The sequence below is a fragment of the Convolutriloba macropyga genome, chromosome 3 (genome assembly GCF_964194025.1).
Source record: "Convolutriloba macropyga chromosome 3, txConMacr16.3, whole genome shotgun sequence".
NCBI lineage: Eukaryota > Metazoa > Xenacoelomorpha > Acoela > Convolutidae > Convolutriloba > Convolutriloba macropyga.
Genome location: NC_134470.1, coordinates 18,270,402 through 18,283,731, shown reverse-complemented (window position 1 = coordinate 18,283,731; position 13,330 = coordinate 18,270,402). Strand labels below are relative to the sequence as shown.

The window sequence follows — 13,330 nt, the reverse complement described above, 5'->3', positions numbered from 1 at the left end:
TCTTTTTTTTAATGCGATTTTTCGCTTGACCAATTTTTCGTCTGACGCTTTTGACTTTTCGTCCTCAAAAACGGGATAAACAGGTAGCGCCCAGCGGGCATTAAGTGCTCTTAGAGCCTTTCAGGTCTGTTTCAGCTCAAACTGTTTTGGAGACTTATACTTATGGTGTGAAGGGCGGTTCAGAGGTTGAGACACCTCCCCCCCTTGTTGACCCCCACCCCCACTATTGGCTCCACCCACCCCCCCCACCGCGCTTTTGCCCCCCCCAACCCAGTGCTGCCCCCATCAGCCCCCGGTGCACCCCCCCGTGGCTAGCTACTGACCAAGCCAACCGCTCGCCGGTCGTTTGAGAGCAATTCGCCCGACGTTAGTCTGTTATGTTTATATATCTGGGAGATTTTGTAAAATTAATAATCCCATTATTTGTTCATATTGGCAAAATTATCTGAGAAACTTCAAAAAGTTACATTTCAAAATCACCTTCACCGATACAATTGCCTCAAAAAGTCCACATCTAGTTTTTACAGAGAAGAGCTAATTTAACAGCGACGAACCTTATGTATTGACCAATTGCCAAATAAATTGGAAATGTTTTTTTTTGGTGTTAATTTTGGTGTAGTGGTGTTTTTTGGTGTATTGTGTGGTGTGTTTGTTTGTTTGTTTGGTTTTTCTGTGTCTTTGTTTTTCAAGTTGTACTACACTTATCTGCCTTGAATGGGTTGAAAAGTTTTTGTTTTTGTCTGAGAAAATTATTAGCCTGTTTTTTTTGGCTGAAACCGTAAAGTAATTTTCTCCATATAAGTTGCTTTCTGATAACCCTAACCGTTTCTCTGACAGAATTTAAAAGTTGCTGGGACATTCTGTACTACGTACAGACTCGCACGAGGCGTCTTGTTATTATAAGCGGTGTTAAGGAGTCAGCTATGGCTGTTTGCTAATGAAAACTACGAGCAGTATTACCTAATTAGAGTTTGTACCTTTTTTGTAGTTTTTTTAACTTCTCTTTTTGGCCCTCAATTCGTTTTGTCAGTTAAATTGTTTTTTTTTGTTTTGAAGGAATCTTGTCAGGCATAAAATGCTATTGGGTTTTTAATATTTGGTGTAACGAGGTGATGTTCTTTTAGAATACATACAAAATTAATTTAAAAAATTGATCTTATTATTTCCAAATTTTGTGAATATCAAGAACTCGTTTAACGGCTGGTTTTTCAGAGGCGTTTTTTATTCAGGTTCAGTTTAGCCAGTCAGCTTATACTACGATGGATTCTTCTTTTTTTTTCGATTTTGTTCGATATGTGTCAGGAGAACTTGTTTAAAGGTGATTATTGGGATAGGATTCTGAGTTGGTTAGTGGACCATAAAAAGCAACAAGGAGGCTCGCTAATGTAAGTTTTCACATAATGTTACGACTCCGCTCAACCAAATTTTTTACTTAGTTGTCCAACAATTGAGGAAGAGTTGGAAAACTTTCGAAAAACACTTTGTTCAAAAATAGTTGGTGTATCCATTTAAAAAATCGATTTGGGCTCTAACAACTATGCAAATGACGGAATAACTCATTAGAAGACCGATGATACCTGCCATTATGAACAGTAAGAGACAAGCCAGACAACAAAATCAAATAAAAACAACAAGCATTAACTACGACCAAAATTCAATGTCTATTCCAAAATAACATCAGATAAAAGTAAAATCAACCTAGTGACTTGCATTTCACCAGAAAAATATAGAATAATTAACAAGTATTGAGAAAGCAAAAAGATCAAAATACGTTAACATTTTTTGAAAATGATCAAATTCAATGTCATGAAAGCAATTAGCTATCAGCTGAAATTTTAAATTACCTTCGTTTATACCTTCATACATAACCATTGAGACCTGTCCTTATTCAGAATGTGGTGCTACTACAAAAAGAGCAAATGCATGCAAAAGTCAAAAAGTCACTTCAACTTTGCCAGGATACGGTGTCGAAGCCTATGAGTACAGAATCTATTCACCAAAAACATGGAATATAATCAATTGCACTTTATCTCTTAAAATGTAAAATGTCAATTAACATTTTTGAAAACTTGTAAAAAACGCCAAAAACAATAATGAAGACTGCATTATAATGGACTCGAAAAGGATTGTGACCTCTCTCGTTGCTGAGACTACAACTGAAAGTTGCAGAAATAAGATTGAATTTGGCAAATCTCAAGTTACCTTACTTTTTAAAACAAATTTTTAAAAGCCTAAGGCATAACTGCCCTAAGCTTTGAACTGTAAAATAGTAAATGGTTTAACTTTACTGCTTAGGAAGCCAATTGTGCATATCAGTAGTGAGACTTAGTCAAAAGACTACTCATTTACACTGAATAACTCAAAATTTAAAGAAAAATTTTATGAAAATGTTAATGAAGCCGAAAAACCATATTCTTTGCACTGAAATTCTTATGTTCCTTGGCCTCCCTTCCCACGTAAATTTAACTATCATTAATTGAATAATTGAGATTTGATTTGAAATCATTCTGGTTTGTAACTAACATACAAAAACAAAAAAGGCCAATTTATTTAAAAAATATACAGCGCCCCATTACAATCCAATTAATTTCTAAACTATGAAATTCCTCCATTAGACCAAAACTGGTCCAACTCTTAAAAAATATTCCAAGTGTTACCGAAATAGCCAAGTTGACCAAAGAGTCAGTATATCAAAAATGAGTTATGAATTTTGAATACTTATTGAGTTGTTTTACCAAAAACCGATAGGTGTCAATTGAAAGCATTAGATAGTTTTTAATAGCTCCTTTGATACCGAGTTAAACATTTGACTTTTTAGACCCAGTCGTAAGACTTCAAAAGGAACATCAAATGCTGGCAAACTCAAGAATTAACTAAGAATAATTACGAAAAAGCTTTGTCGGAGCCATAAAAACCATGAGCTTTACTCATAAAAATTAATATTATTTCATTGGACTTCATTGGAACATAAAAAGACCTTTTATTAAATGAACCTTTAAAAGAAAAGGCACTTTCTTCTAATTGGGATGAAAAAGTGCCATAAATATTTCTCAAATGGCAGACACCAAATACAATCAGAATTATTTTTCATTGCAAAAATAAACGTTGAGACCAAAACTGGCCCTGCTCTCGCTGCGTGGGTGTTAAAAAACTCATTTAATCTAAAAAAGTGCTGAATAGTTTTTTGGCAACAGAAGCTCTTAATATATTAAAAATCAACTAATAAACTTTTATTAATAACAGTTTAAGCGAAAGACAGCAATTATTAAATTGTTATTTCCAGAAAACTTTCTCAGGAACCAGAGGTACAATTAACCCATATCTGAAAATTGGAAGATTGTGCTAGCAGTTTTTTGTCGGCACTAGCAGTCAAACTTGACAAAGTGGAGCAAATAGGCATATTTGATGCCATTTTTTATGGAAAAAAGCAAAAAAAGCTGAACTTTCAAAAATTTAGTTCATAATTTTGTCTAAACAGTTGGTTCAAACTGTTCATGAACTCTTTTCTATCTTTAAACTTAAAACCAATCAGACTAGCGTTAACAATTTTATCATAATTTAGCAGAAATTGATTAAAACTAAAGCAAAAATTACAAAAATTGTGAGCTAAACAATGGAATTTAGGCCCATGTTCGCATTTCGTTAAGCCTCCGTAACTCCTCGGAAAAGGCGAAATTCAAAAAAATCTTTTTTTTGAAATTTCACGCTTGACAAGTTTTCTAATAATACCGCTCACAATCCTGTACAATGAATATATCGATAGGTGAAAAAACCATTTGAGTATATAGTTCCTCCCCCCACAAAAATTGGTATTAGTTCCATTAGAATTATTCATTCAACTTAACTATTCCGAGTAAAGAGCAGCTGATGTAAGGAGTTTTTCAAAAGGTGGCCCTGGACGATCATTAATATAACGATAGGTAGCTTGGATATAGATAATGCAACTCAACTTATTAAAAACGTTTGATCCAAAAGCAATTTTTCAAACTCAAATTTAAAGAATATTTAATCTTAGCAGAAGCCGCATGCTTTTAAGGAAATCCTGCTGAATGTCTGACTATTCTGCTCAAAATTAAGAATGAATAGCGCATATTTCAAGAAAAGATATTCATTTCTGCTGCAATTTTTTTTCTCGCGAACATCCATTGCAATCTGTTCCTATACGTAAGATTTGATAGGAAGCAATAAAAGGTATTAGAATATTGAAGTATCGGAGCCTAGATAGCAAAGGATTTTTACAACGAAAACCTTTACGGTTTTCTAAATTAAAGCAATTCGCCCGACGTTAGTTGGTTATGGTATTACCATTTTGATTGTTTTTTAAAAACTCGGAATCAAAGTTGGTCGCGAGAGCCTTTGTTTTCTCTGGTTTGGACAAATAGCCAATTTTATTTAAACGATGTGTAATATGGATTTCTTAATGTTTTGCCCCGTGATTGTTATAATTGCCATGTTATAATGATTGCATATTTTTTAGGTGTTCTGTTTCCGTGGAGAGGGATGCAATATGGATTCGGGTGCTTCTCTGGGGACGGCCAAATCCTTCTTGATTGCAGTGTCGGTCAGTATCCTGTTTCTAGTGTTCTTCGGAATTGTAGTAGCCACTGCTCGTCTCAAGGCCAGGAAGCTCGGCCGAGATGACACGGTTAGTGTATTGAATCTCCATTTCTCCTCCTTAAGTGCTCGGACTACCCGGAATACGGATTGAAATATCGACGAGATCGAGCAATCAAATTTGAAGGGTATTACTTGCTCTCAAACGAAGTTTGTAGCAATTGTATCAGTCTTGTCCGCCTTTCTTTTTAATAGCCGCCGTCAGCCTCTCAGCGGCTGTTATTTAGGCGCTCTTTTTTACATATCAAAGAATTTGAATTGTATTGGGGCACTGTCTTTTATTATTACGACTCGAAGAGGAGTATTGGAGAAGTCCTTTTTAATAGCCGCCCTCATCTTCTCAGCCGGCTATTATAGCGCTCGTGTTTTTTTTACAATCCAAAAAATTTGAATTGTATTGGGGCGCTGTCTTTTTACGACTCGAAGAGGAGTATTGGAGAAGTCCTTTTTTTAAATCAATTTTATTGGAGTGATTTTTGAAGCGGGAAATGAAACGCGTGAAAAAATTTGGAGTGATTTGGTTGCTGAGCAAAAGTGAAGAGCGGAACGAAAAGAGAGTGGTTTTTTGTTCATACCGCTGTTTTTGAGAGAGCGAGAAATTGATGTGTGAAAAAATTTTCTCTGAGCGAGCGAAATTTTTTTGTTCACGTGCGGCTTTTAAAAGCAGTTTTTTTTGCAATTTTTGCAATTTTTTGTTTAAAATTTCTTGCAATTTTTATGAGGTTTGATTATGATATTGTATTGGATTTGGGCTCGTTCTGATAGGAATTGAAGGTTTCAAGTAGTTAATTTGAATTTTATGCAAATTTGGAGGTTTTTGATCAGTTTTGCTGATTTTTCGACGAAATTTATTGTATTTTGGCCTGTTGTTTTGTTTTACTGCTTGAAGTGCAATTTAAATAGAAGCTCGTTATTCAAGGATCACTAGGGATACAAATTGATTACAATTTTATTGTTATAAAACATTTTTTCTGAAGAAAAATGGCAGAAAAATTAGGAATTTTTTAACCACTTTTTTAAAATTTTTGGTTTTCGGTTTTTTTTTCAATGGTAGACTATTTTTTTAGCTTGCTATGACTTGCCTATTTTTTCGCGAGCATTTCATTGCTCTTTTTGCTCAAAGTAACTTTATTTGGCTTTATTTTTTCTTGTAAAATGAAAAAAAAACATCTTACTTTTTCTCGTTTTTTATTTGTTCAATTTGGTTTTAATGTCGTTTCTGTTCTTCCTCAACCTTTGATAGCGTTTGGGGAGTTTTCTAGTGGAAGTCAGTTGTGGTAGCTCTTTTGGATGTCTCTCATTTTGATTGATATTAGTTTAGAGTTGTTTTTGTTAAAGAAAATCGAGTAAATCAGAGCAAATTTTGGCCACTTTTTGTCTTTTTTCTAAGTTTATTGCCTATTTCTTCCAATTTAATGTTTTTTGTTGGTAACTTTTTCTCAATAAAGAGAATTTTTGTAGGTGTCGATACTATGAATTTGCACTTGAAGGCTTAGCAGGGCAGTTTTCATTTAAACAGATTATACAAATCTCTAATTCGTTAAAGAATTTTTCTTAGTCTTTTTTTTAGTTTGTTGTTTAACGTTTCTCTGCAATTACTAGGTGGGCGATTGATCTAGCCAAATATATAAGTAATTGATTTCTATGAGTTATGGATGGGAAGCTGCATGCTATCTTTTTGTAGAGAATTTTATTCGGATTCTTAAAGAATATTTTTTTTTGATTTGGTCCTTTGTCAAGTTTCCAGCTCTCCAGTCTTTTCTTTGTGAATTGCTTACACTGTCTGTCGATTGATAATATGCTGGTGATGCATCTGATTAGTGAGAATAGTCAGTTTTCTACTTCGAGTCGTTTCCGGAATTCTTCCGGCTATGTTTTTTTTAAGATCTGTTCACACATTTTCATGATTTTTGAAGTCAAATTGGAGTGGTGATTTTGGTCACGCCGCAACAGGAAATGGAGCGAAAAAGCAAGTGGTTTTGCGGCGTGAATTTTTTTCGCTATAATTTTAAAGTAGAGTGAGAAAACGGTGTTTGAACAAAAATTCGGTTTCTCGGTAGTGGTTTTTTGTTCACATGCGGCAATTTCACTCTGATTTTTACTGTTTTTTCAATTTTTTTGGATCGGATTTTTTCTAAATAGTTTTCCCAATCCATTCAGCTAATTCTGGACCTAGTTTTGTTGTAAGAATCAAATTTACATATCTCACTAATGGTTTTTTGTTCTCCCTAGCAGCATTTTGACATTGATTTTCTGTTTTTTTTTTGTTTTTTCATCTGATTTTTTTTAGAAATGGTTTTCCCAATTCACTCATTGTCCGTTCTAGGTCTAGTTGTTTGTTAAGTCAATGAAAATTCTTTGAATTGTTCGTCAGGACTTGTCCTGCTATGTTTTTTTAATTCGTCGAATAAAAAAAATGTTTCGCTTTACCTCATTTTGCCGCTTTTTCAACATTTTGCGTGATATCTTTTTGATTTCTCTAAGCTAGTTTCTTTCTTCTCTCATTCTGCTAAAAGTGATTTTGAACATCAGTTGCTCAGCAAAGCAATTCACAATGAACAGAGTCAGTATAAAAAATTGAAGTCAGACGTAGAAACGGGATAAACCAATAAAGCCCAATTTTAGATGCCCGCTATTTGAACGTCGTTCCTATAAGTCTTTGTTATCATCTCTAATGCTTATTGGTATTGATAGTAGCCCCTGTAGCTTCTCTCTAAGAAACAGAAGTACGTTATGTTCAACTACGAAATGCCATCAAAATAAATCGGACTTAAAAAATGTTTTTGTACAAAAATCATTTTTTTTCAATATTTTCTATTATTTCAATCCCAATGCTAATTGGAATCAACAACGGCTATTTTCCGGCAATCTGCCGGGTATGTTTTAAATCGATTTGATTAGAATAAATTTTGAAGCAGGAAATGAAACACGTGAAAAAATTTGAGTGACTTTTTGTTGAGCAAAACGAAGAGTGGAGCGAAAAGAGAGTGGTTGTTTGTTCATATCTCTGTTTTCCGGAGAGCGAGAAATTGAGATGTGAAAAAAAATTCTGTAGGCGAGCGAAATTTTTTGTTCACTTGCGGCATTTTAAAGCATTTTTGGTTAAGAGGTTTTGTTTTGATTTTGTTTTAATTTTAGGCTTGTTAATTTTAGGCTGGTAGTGGTTTGACGGTTTCTGGAAATTCATGAACTTAATGCTAATTCGGAGGCTTCTCATTTATTTTCTCCTTTTGGGCTAATTTTCGCGAATTTTTGACGATTGTTTTGTTTTACTGCCTCAAAAAGGAATTGAAAAGACCCCTATTACTTGAACAATTTTTAGTTGACAAGTGGTTACAGTTTTTTGGATATGAAGCTCTTTTGTTGAGAAATATGCCAAAAAATGGCGAAAACTGAAACAATTTTTTTTATTTTTTTTGCAGTTCTTTTTTTGTTTTTGAGCCTATTATGACTGGCATATTGTTTTGTAATATTAAAAAATCGTTAATTTTTTTTAGAGCTTTTTTTTTAAGTATTGTTAAAAAATTGTGATTAGTTTCCTTATTAGGTGCTAGTAGTTTTGATGAAGTGGTTTTGACAGAGATAGATATTTCGGGATCTCATTTTATGACAAAATTTGATCAGATTTTGTATCATATTTTAGCGGAATTGATTTAGTTGTTTTTACTTTTTTGTTTAATGGTTTTCTTTCGAGATAATCATAAATTAGTGGGGGCACGTTTTGTCTGATGAGAGTTGTATGGCGTTTAAGTAGATTTCCACTTCGAGTTGTTTCCGGAATTCTTCCCACAATGTTCTAGGATCTGTTCACTCATCTTCATGACTTTTGAAGTCAAATTGGAGTAGTGATTTTGATCACGCCGAAACATGAAATTGAGCGAAAAAGCGAGTGGTTTTGCGGCGTGGAATTTTTTGGCTCTAATTTTAAATTAGTGAGAAAACGGTGTTTGAAAAAAATTCCCTTTCTCGCTAGTGGTTTTTTGTTCACATACGGCAATATCACTTTGATGTTAACTGTTTTTTCGATTTTCGGATCGAATTTTTTTTTCGAAATAGTTTTCCCAGTCCAGTTTTCCCTATCCGTTCATTGTTCATTCTAGTCTAAGTTTTTCGTTTGAACCAAGTTTCCGTTTTGCGTCGGTGGTTTTTTTCACATGCGGTTTTTGATATCGATTGTCTGTTTTTTTATTTTATTTTTTTAGAAATGGTTTTCCCAATTCACTCTTAGTCCGTTCTAGGTCCGGTCTTTTTTGTTTAGTCAATGACTTGAATTGTACGTCAGGATTTGTCCTGCCATGTTTTTTAATCCGTTTTACCTTTCGATCACGTTTTTCGTTTTACATACGTCACGATTTTCTCGTTGACTTCTTTCTCACCTCACTGTTTCAACTGAATGGATTCTAAATTCTTTCACGCATTGAATTACAATGTAGTGAATACGGTCAATGTCAAAAGAGCAAAATTAAAAGAAACTGGATAAATCGATAAAGCCCGGTCATTAAGTCATAGTGCAATAGGTTATCAAATTTCATTGGTGTTTGCTAGCTGATATTGGTATTTGATCAGATTTTGTATCATATTTTAGCGGATTTGATTTAGTTGTGTTTACTTTTTTAATGGTTTTCTTTCAAGATAATCATAAATTAGTGGGGGCACGTTTTGACTGATGAGTAGTTGTATGGCGTTTAAGTGGATTTCCACTACGAGTGGTTTCCGGAATTCTTCCCACAACGTTCTAAGATCTGTTCACACATCTTCATGACTTTTGAAGTCAAATCGGAGTAGTGATTTTGGTTACGCCGAAACATGAAATTGAGCAAAAAAGCGAGTGGTTTAGCGGCGCGAAATTTTTTGTTCCGACCCCTCTTGAGGGGGAGAGGAACTATATACTCAAATGGGTTTTTTTTTGTTCAGTCAATTTTGGCCGATCGATATATTCATCGCAGAGAGTTGAGACTGGTGTCATTAGAAAGCTTGTCCAGCGTAGAATATGGAGTTAAAAAGATTTTGGATTTTCGTTTCTGACTTTCTAAACTTTTGAGAAAATAGAGTGAATTCCGTTGATTTCATTCACCTTTTTTCGGAATTTTTTACTAAAATTTTGCCTATTTTGATGAAATTTAATATTTTTTTACAAACATGTTGTTGATTTTACGTTTGAAGACAAAATTTATTTCGGCTATTTTCATTGATTTTTTTTGTCACAAATTCAGGCTAAATACTTCACAAAGTTCAGACTTTTTCATCCAAAAACAGCACGAAATATGTTTCTTAGTCCACTCTGATTAAATTTGCAGGAAGTACACACCCAGACACCACTAACACAATCTTTGTCTGGGGGCTAATCGACTGAAAAGGGGGCTAATTCCACTTCAACTTCCGTTGAGAGTGCTCTGTAAATAAAACTTTTCCGTTTTTTGCTAACTTTCTTCGTTGATTATCAAAAACGCAGCATTTATTTTTGATTTTTTAACTAACAAAATATCTATATCAATGACATTCCAAAAATTAAATATTCCTAATAGACAATCAGAATTAGCAGGACTAGTTCTGTACCAATCTTGGACCGTTACAATCCAAAAATAATTCGGATTGTCGTCAGTCGGTTTTTTATAAAAAAAATTCGATCTTTTTTAAATTAATTAAATAACAGAACATTTCAAATCAAAGCTCACTAGTGATAGGTCCTATTGGCTTCCTAATCAGTTCGAAGTTAATTTATCTATTTGATTGCTTGAAAGCTTATGGTGGTTTTGACTTTTAAAATACTTGATTTTTAATTAAAAAATGGCTTATTGAACTTTGCCCCCATTTTTCTCTTAATTTGGTCAACTTGTAGCTTAGTGTCAGCAATCAAAGAGTGCTCCTTCTTTCTGCAAAAATCAAAATTAGTCTTTGGTGCGGTTTTACGCCTTAATTTATGGTGTTCTGGCTTTGATACTACTAGATTTCACATTTTTTTTTTAATTTTTAGGTATTTGCCCATTTTTCATGTTTTCTAGTTTTGTCAATTTATCACGTTATTGGCAGTTCAGATATAACATTTTTCGCGCTCAAAATAACGCACAATTGATATTATTTAAATCCTTAAAGATATAGATTGTGGTTCTTTACCGCTTCGACAGTACTTTCTCGGAGAATTTAATTGAATGTTTTAATTTTGTCTTCAACTGTCGTTTTTACTTTGTCTTTTTAGTCGTATTTATTTTCCTGTACAATGAACCGGTTTGATTGGTTTTTCCTGGAAGAGTAGATGAGCTGATGTTCTGTTATTAGAAGATAGATTATGGCTTTCATGACTTTGAAAACAATGAAAAAAAAACATTTCAACTTCGCAATTTTGTTCCTTTTATTGTCTGTTTGTTACCTGGTATCGTTAATTAAAGGTTAAAGATGGCATTATTTTTGTCACGGGAAGGTATGAAAAGGGATTGGTGTCACAAAATCTAATGTTTTTAAAGATTTCGTTTTGACTTTACTGGCTTCGACACGGGTTTTTCACAAAAAAAAGTAAATTAATTTTTAATTTTTGTCATATTTGACGATATTTTTGCAGATGTAAGACTTGTTCTGGCTAATTGCAGGTGTCGAGGGCTTCCTTTGGAAGAATAAACGAACATATTTAATTTTTTCATTTTGTAATTAATGGCTTTCATGTCCTTGGAAATAAATTTTTTTCGATAAAAACAATTTTTATTATCTTGCTTTTTTTTCTTTTGGTCTAATTGTTACCTAGTTTCATTAATGAGAGGTCACATAATGAATTTCAGAGGAAGGTGTCAAAAGGTTTTGGTGTCTCAAAATCTAATGTTTTAAGAGAATTCGTTGTGACTTTACTGGCTTCCACACGGGTTTTTCACAAAAAAAGAAAATGAATTTTTGTTTTTTTTTTTCATATTTGACGTTCTTTTTGTAGTCGTAAGACATACTCGGGATAATTGCAGGTCTCGAGGGCTTCCTTTGGAAGAATGGACGAACCTATTCAAATTACTCATTTTGTAATTAATGGCTTTTATGTCTTTGGAAATAAACTTTTTTCGAAAAAAAACAAGTATTAAATAATTTTGCATTTTTTTTCTTTTTTGTCCAATTGTTACTTATATTCAAGAATGAGCGGCCACATAATACATTATCGCTGTTCGACGAAGGTGCAATCAAACATATTTTTTGGGCTAAAGTATGGCTTTACGGCTTCCAAAGCATTTTCTGGAAAGTTTTAATTGATTTTTAGTTTGTTGTCTATTTGTTGTTCTTTTTGTAACTGCATAAAAAATTGAATACCAAGAGATGTTAATTACCTTCTATAGAAGCATTGGTAATTGTAAAACCATGGGATATTTTAGTTGATTCCTAATGGTTTTCATTACTTTGAAATTAATTGTTTTTTTTAGAAAAAAATCAGCAAATTTTCTAACTTTAAAGTTTCTGTTCCCTTTTTGTCCAATTGTTACCAAGCTTTATTATGAACTGGTGAATAACCATTTGTTTCTGGTGAATTACAATTTATTTTGTTTGTTTTCAGTTTTTCTGACTTTGTTATTAAGTTTTGTTTTTTAAAACGGACATAAATTTTTTGATGTAATTAATGTTTGTTGTTGTTGTTTGATTTTGACGTTCGTCTTCGCTCGCTTTCTTAATATCGGCATATCAATCTAATGCATCATTTTTTAATCCACTGAGTTATTTGCTTTGGAGGCTATCTTTCGTTCATATACAAATCTTTTTTGAAAACTATTTGATTTTTTGGGTTTTTCTATCTGTGCCTCATTTGGTAGAGAATTATGTCAAAATTGTGGATGAGCGGGGTCGGAACCTTATGTGCGATCGCGCATTACCCAGCCGCCCTGTTTGGCTCTAATTTTAAATTAGTGAGAAAATGGTGTTTGAACACAATTTCCCTTTCTCGCTAATGATTTTTTGTTCACATACGGCAATTTCACTTTGATAACTGTTTTTTTTTCGATTTTCGAATCGATTTTTTTGCGAAATAGTTTTCCCAATCCAGTTTTCCCTATCAATTAATAGTTCACTCTAGGCCTAGTTTTTCGTTTGAACCAAATTTCCATTTTGCGCTTGTGATTTTTTCACATGCGGTTTTTGATATTGATTTTCTGTTTATTTTATTTTTTTTAGAAATGGTTTTCCCAATTCACTCTTAGTCCGTTCTAGTTCCGGTCTTTTTTGTTTAGTCAATGACTTGATTTGTACATCAGGACTTGTCCTGCCATGTTTTTAAATCCGCTTTACCTTTCGATCAAGTTTTTCGTTTTACATACGTCACGATTTTCACGTTGACTTCTTTCTCACCTCACTGTTTCAACTGAATGGATTCTAAATTCTTTCACGCATTGATTTACAATGTAGTGAATACGGTCAATGACAAAAGAGCAAAATCAAAAGAAACTGGATAAACCGATAAAGCCCGGTCATTAAGTCATAGTGCAATAGGTTATTAAATTTCATTGGTGTTTGCTAGCTGATATTGGTATCAAGCTTGTTAGCTTTCAGTTTAGACGCTGAATTAAGTGAATTAGTTAGAACACTTTTTGACACTAAAAAAAAGAAAAGGCAGAAAACATATTTGTCAATTTATCCCATTGTGCATCAAGCGCGTCAATGCCGGCTCTTTTGCGGCAGTCTGCTGGCCATGTCTATACAATTTTTCCTTCTACCGACTTTTCGTCTGATACCTTTTTTCGACTTACAATTTGACTTT

General features: G+C 33.4%; 2 protein-coding genes across 2 annotated transcripts in view; both read left to right on the top strand.

Annotated features, from left to right (window-relative positions):
* The window catches only part of LOC142336027 (sperm-associated antigen 1-like), a 286,466-nt gene that overhangs the window by 260,686 nt on the left and 12,450 nt on the right, over positions 1-13,330 (top strand). The gene's annotated exons all lie outside the window — the stretch shown is intronic.
* Positions 1-13,330, top strand: part of LOC142336021 (uncharacterized) — a 33,140-nt gene that overhangs the window by 14,522 nt on the left and 5,288 nt on the right. The window contains exon 4 of the mRNA XM_075384496.1: positions 4,478-4,645. Coding sequence (XP_075240611.1) covers positions 4,478-4,645 — 168 coding nt within the window. The remainder of the gene's footprint in view (positions 1-4,477; positions 4,646-13,330) is intronic.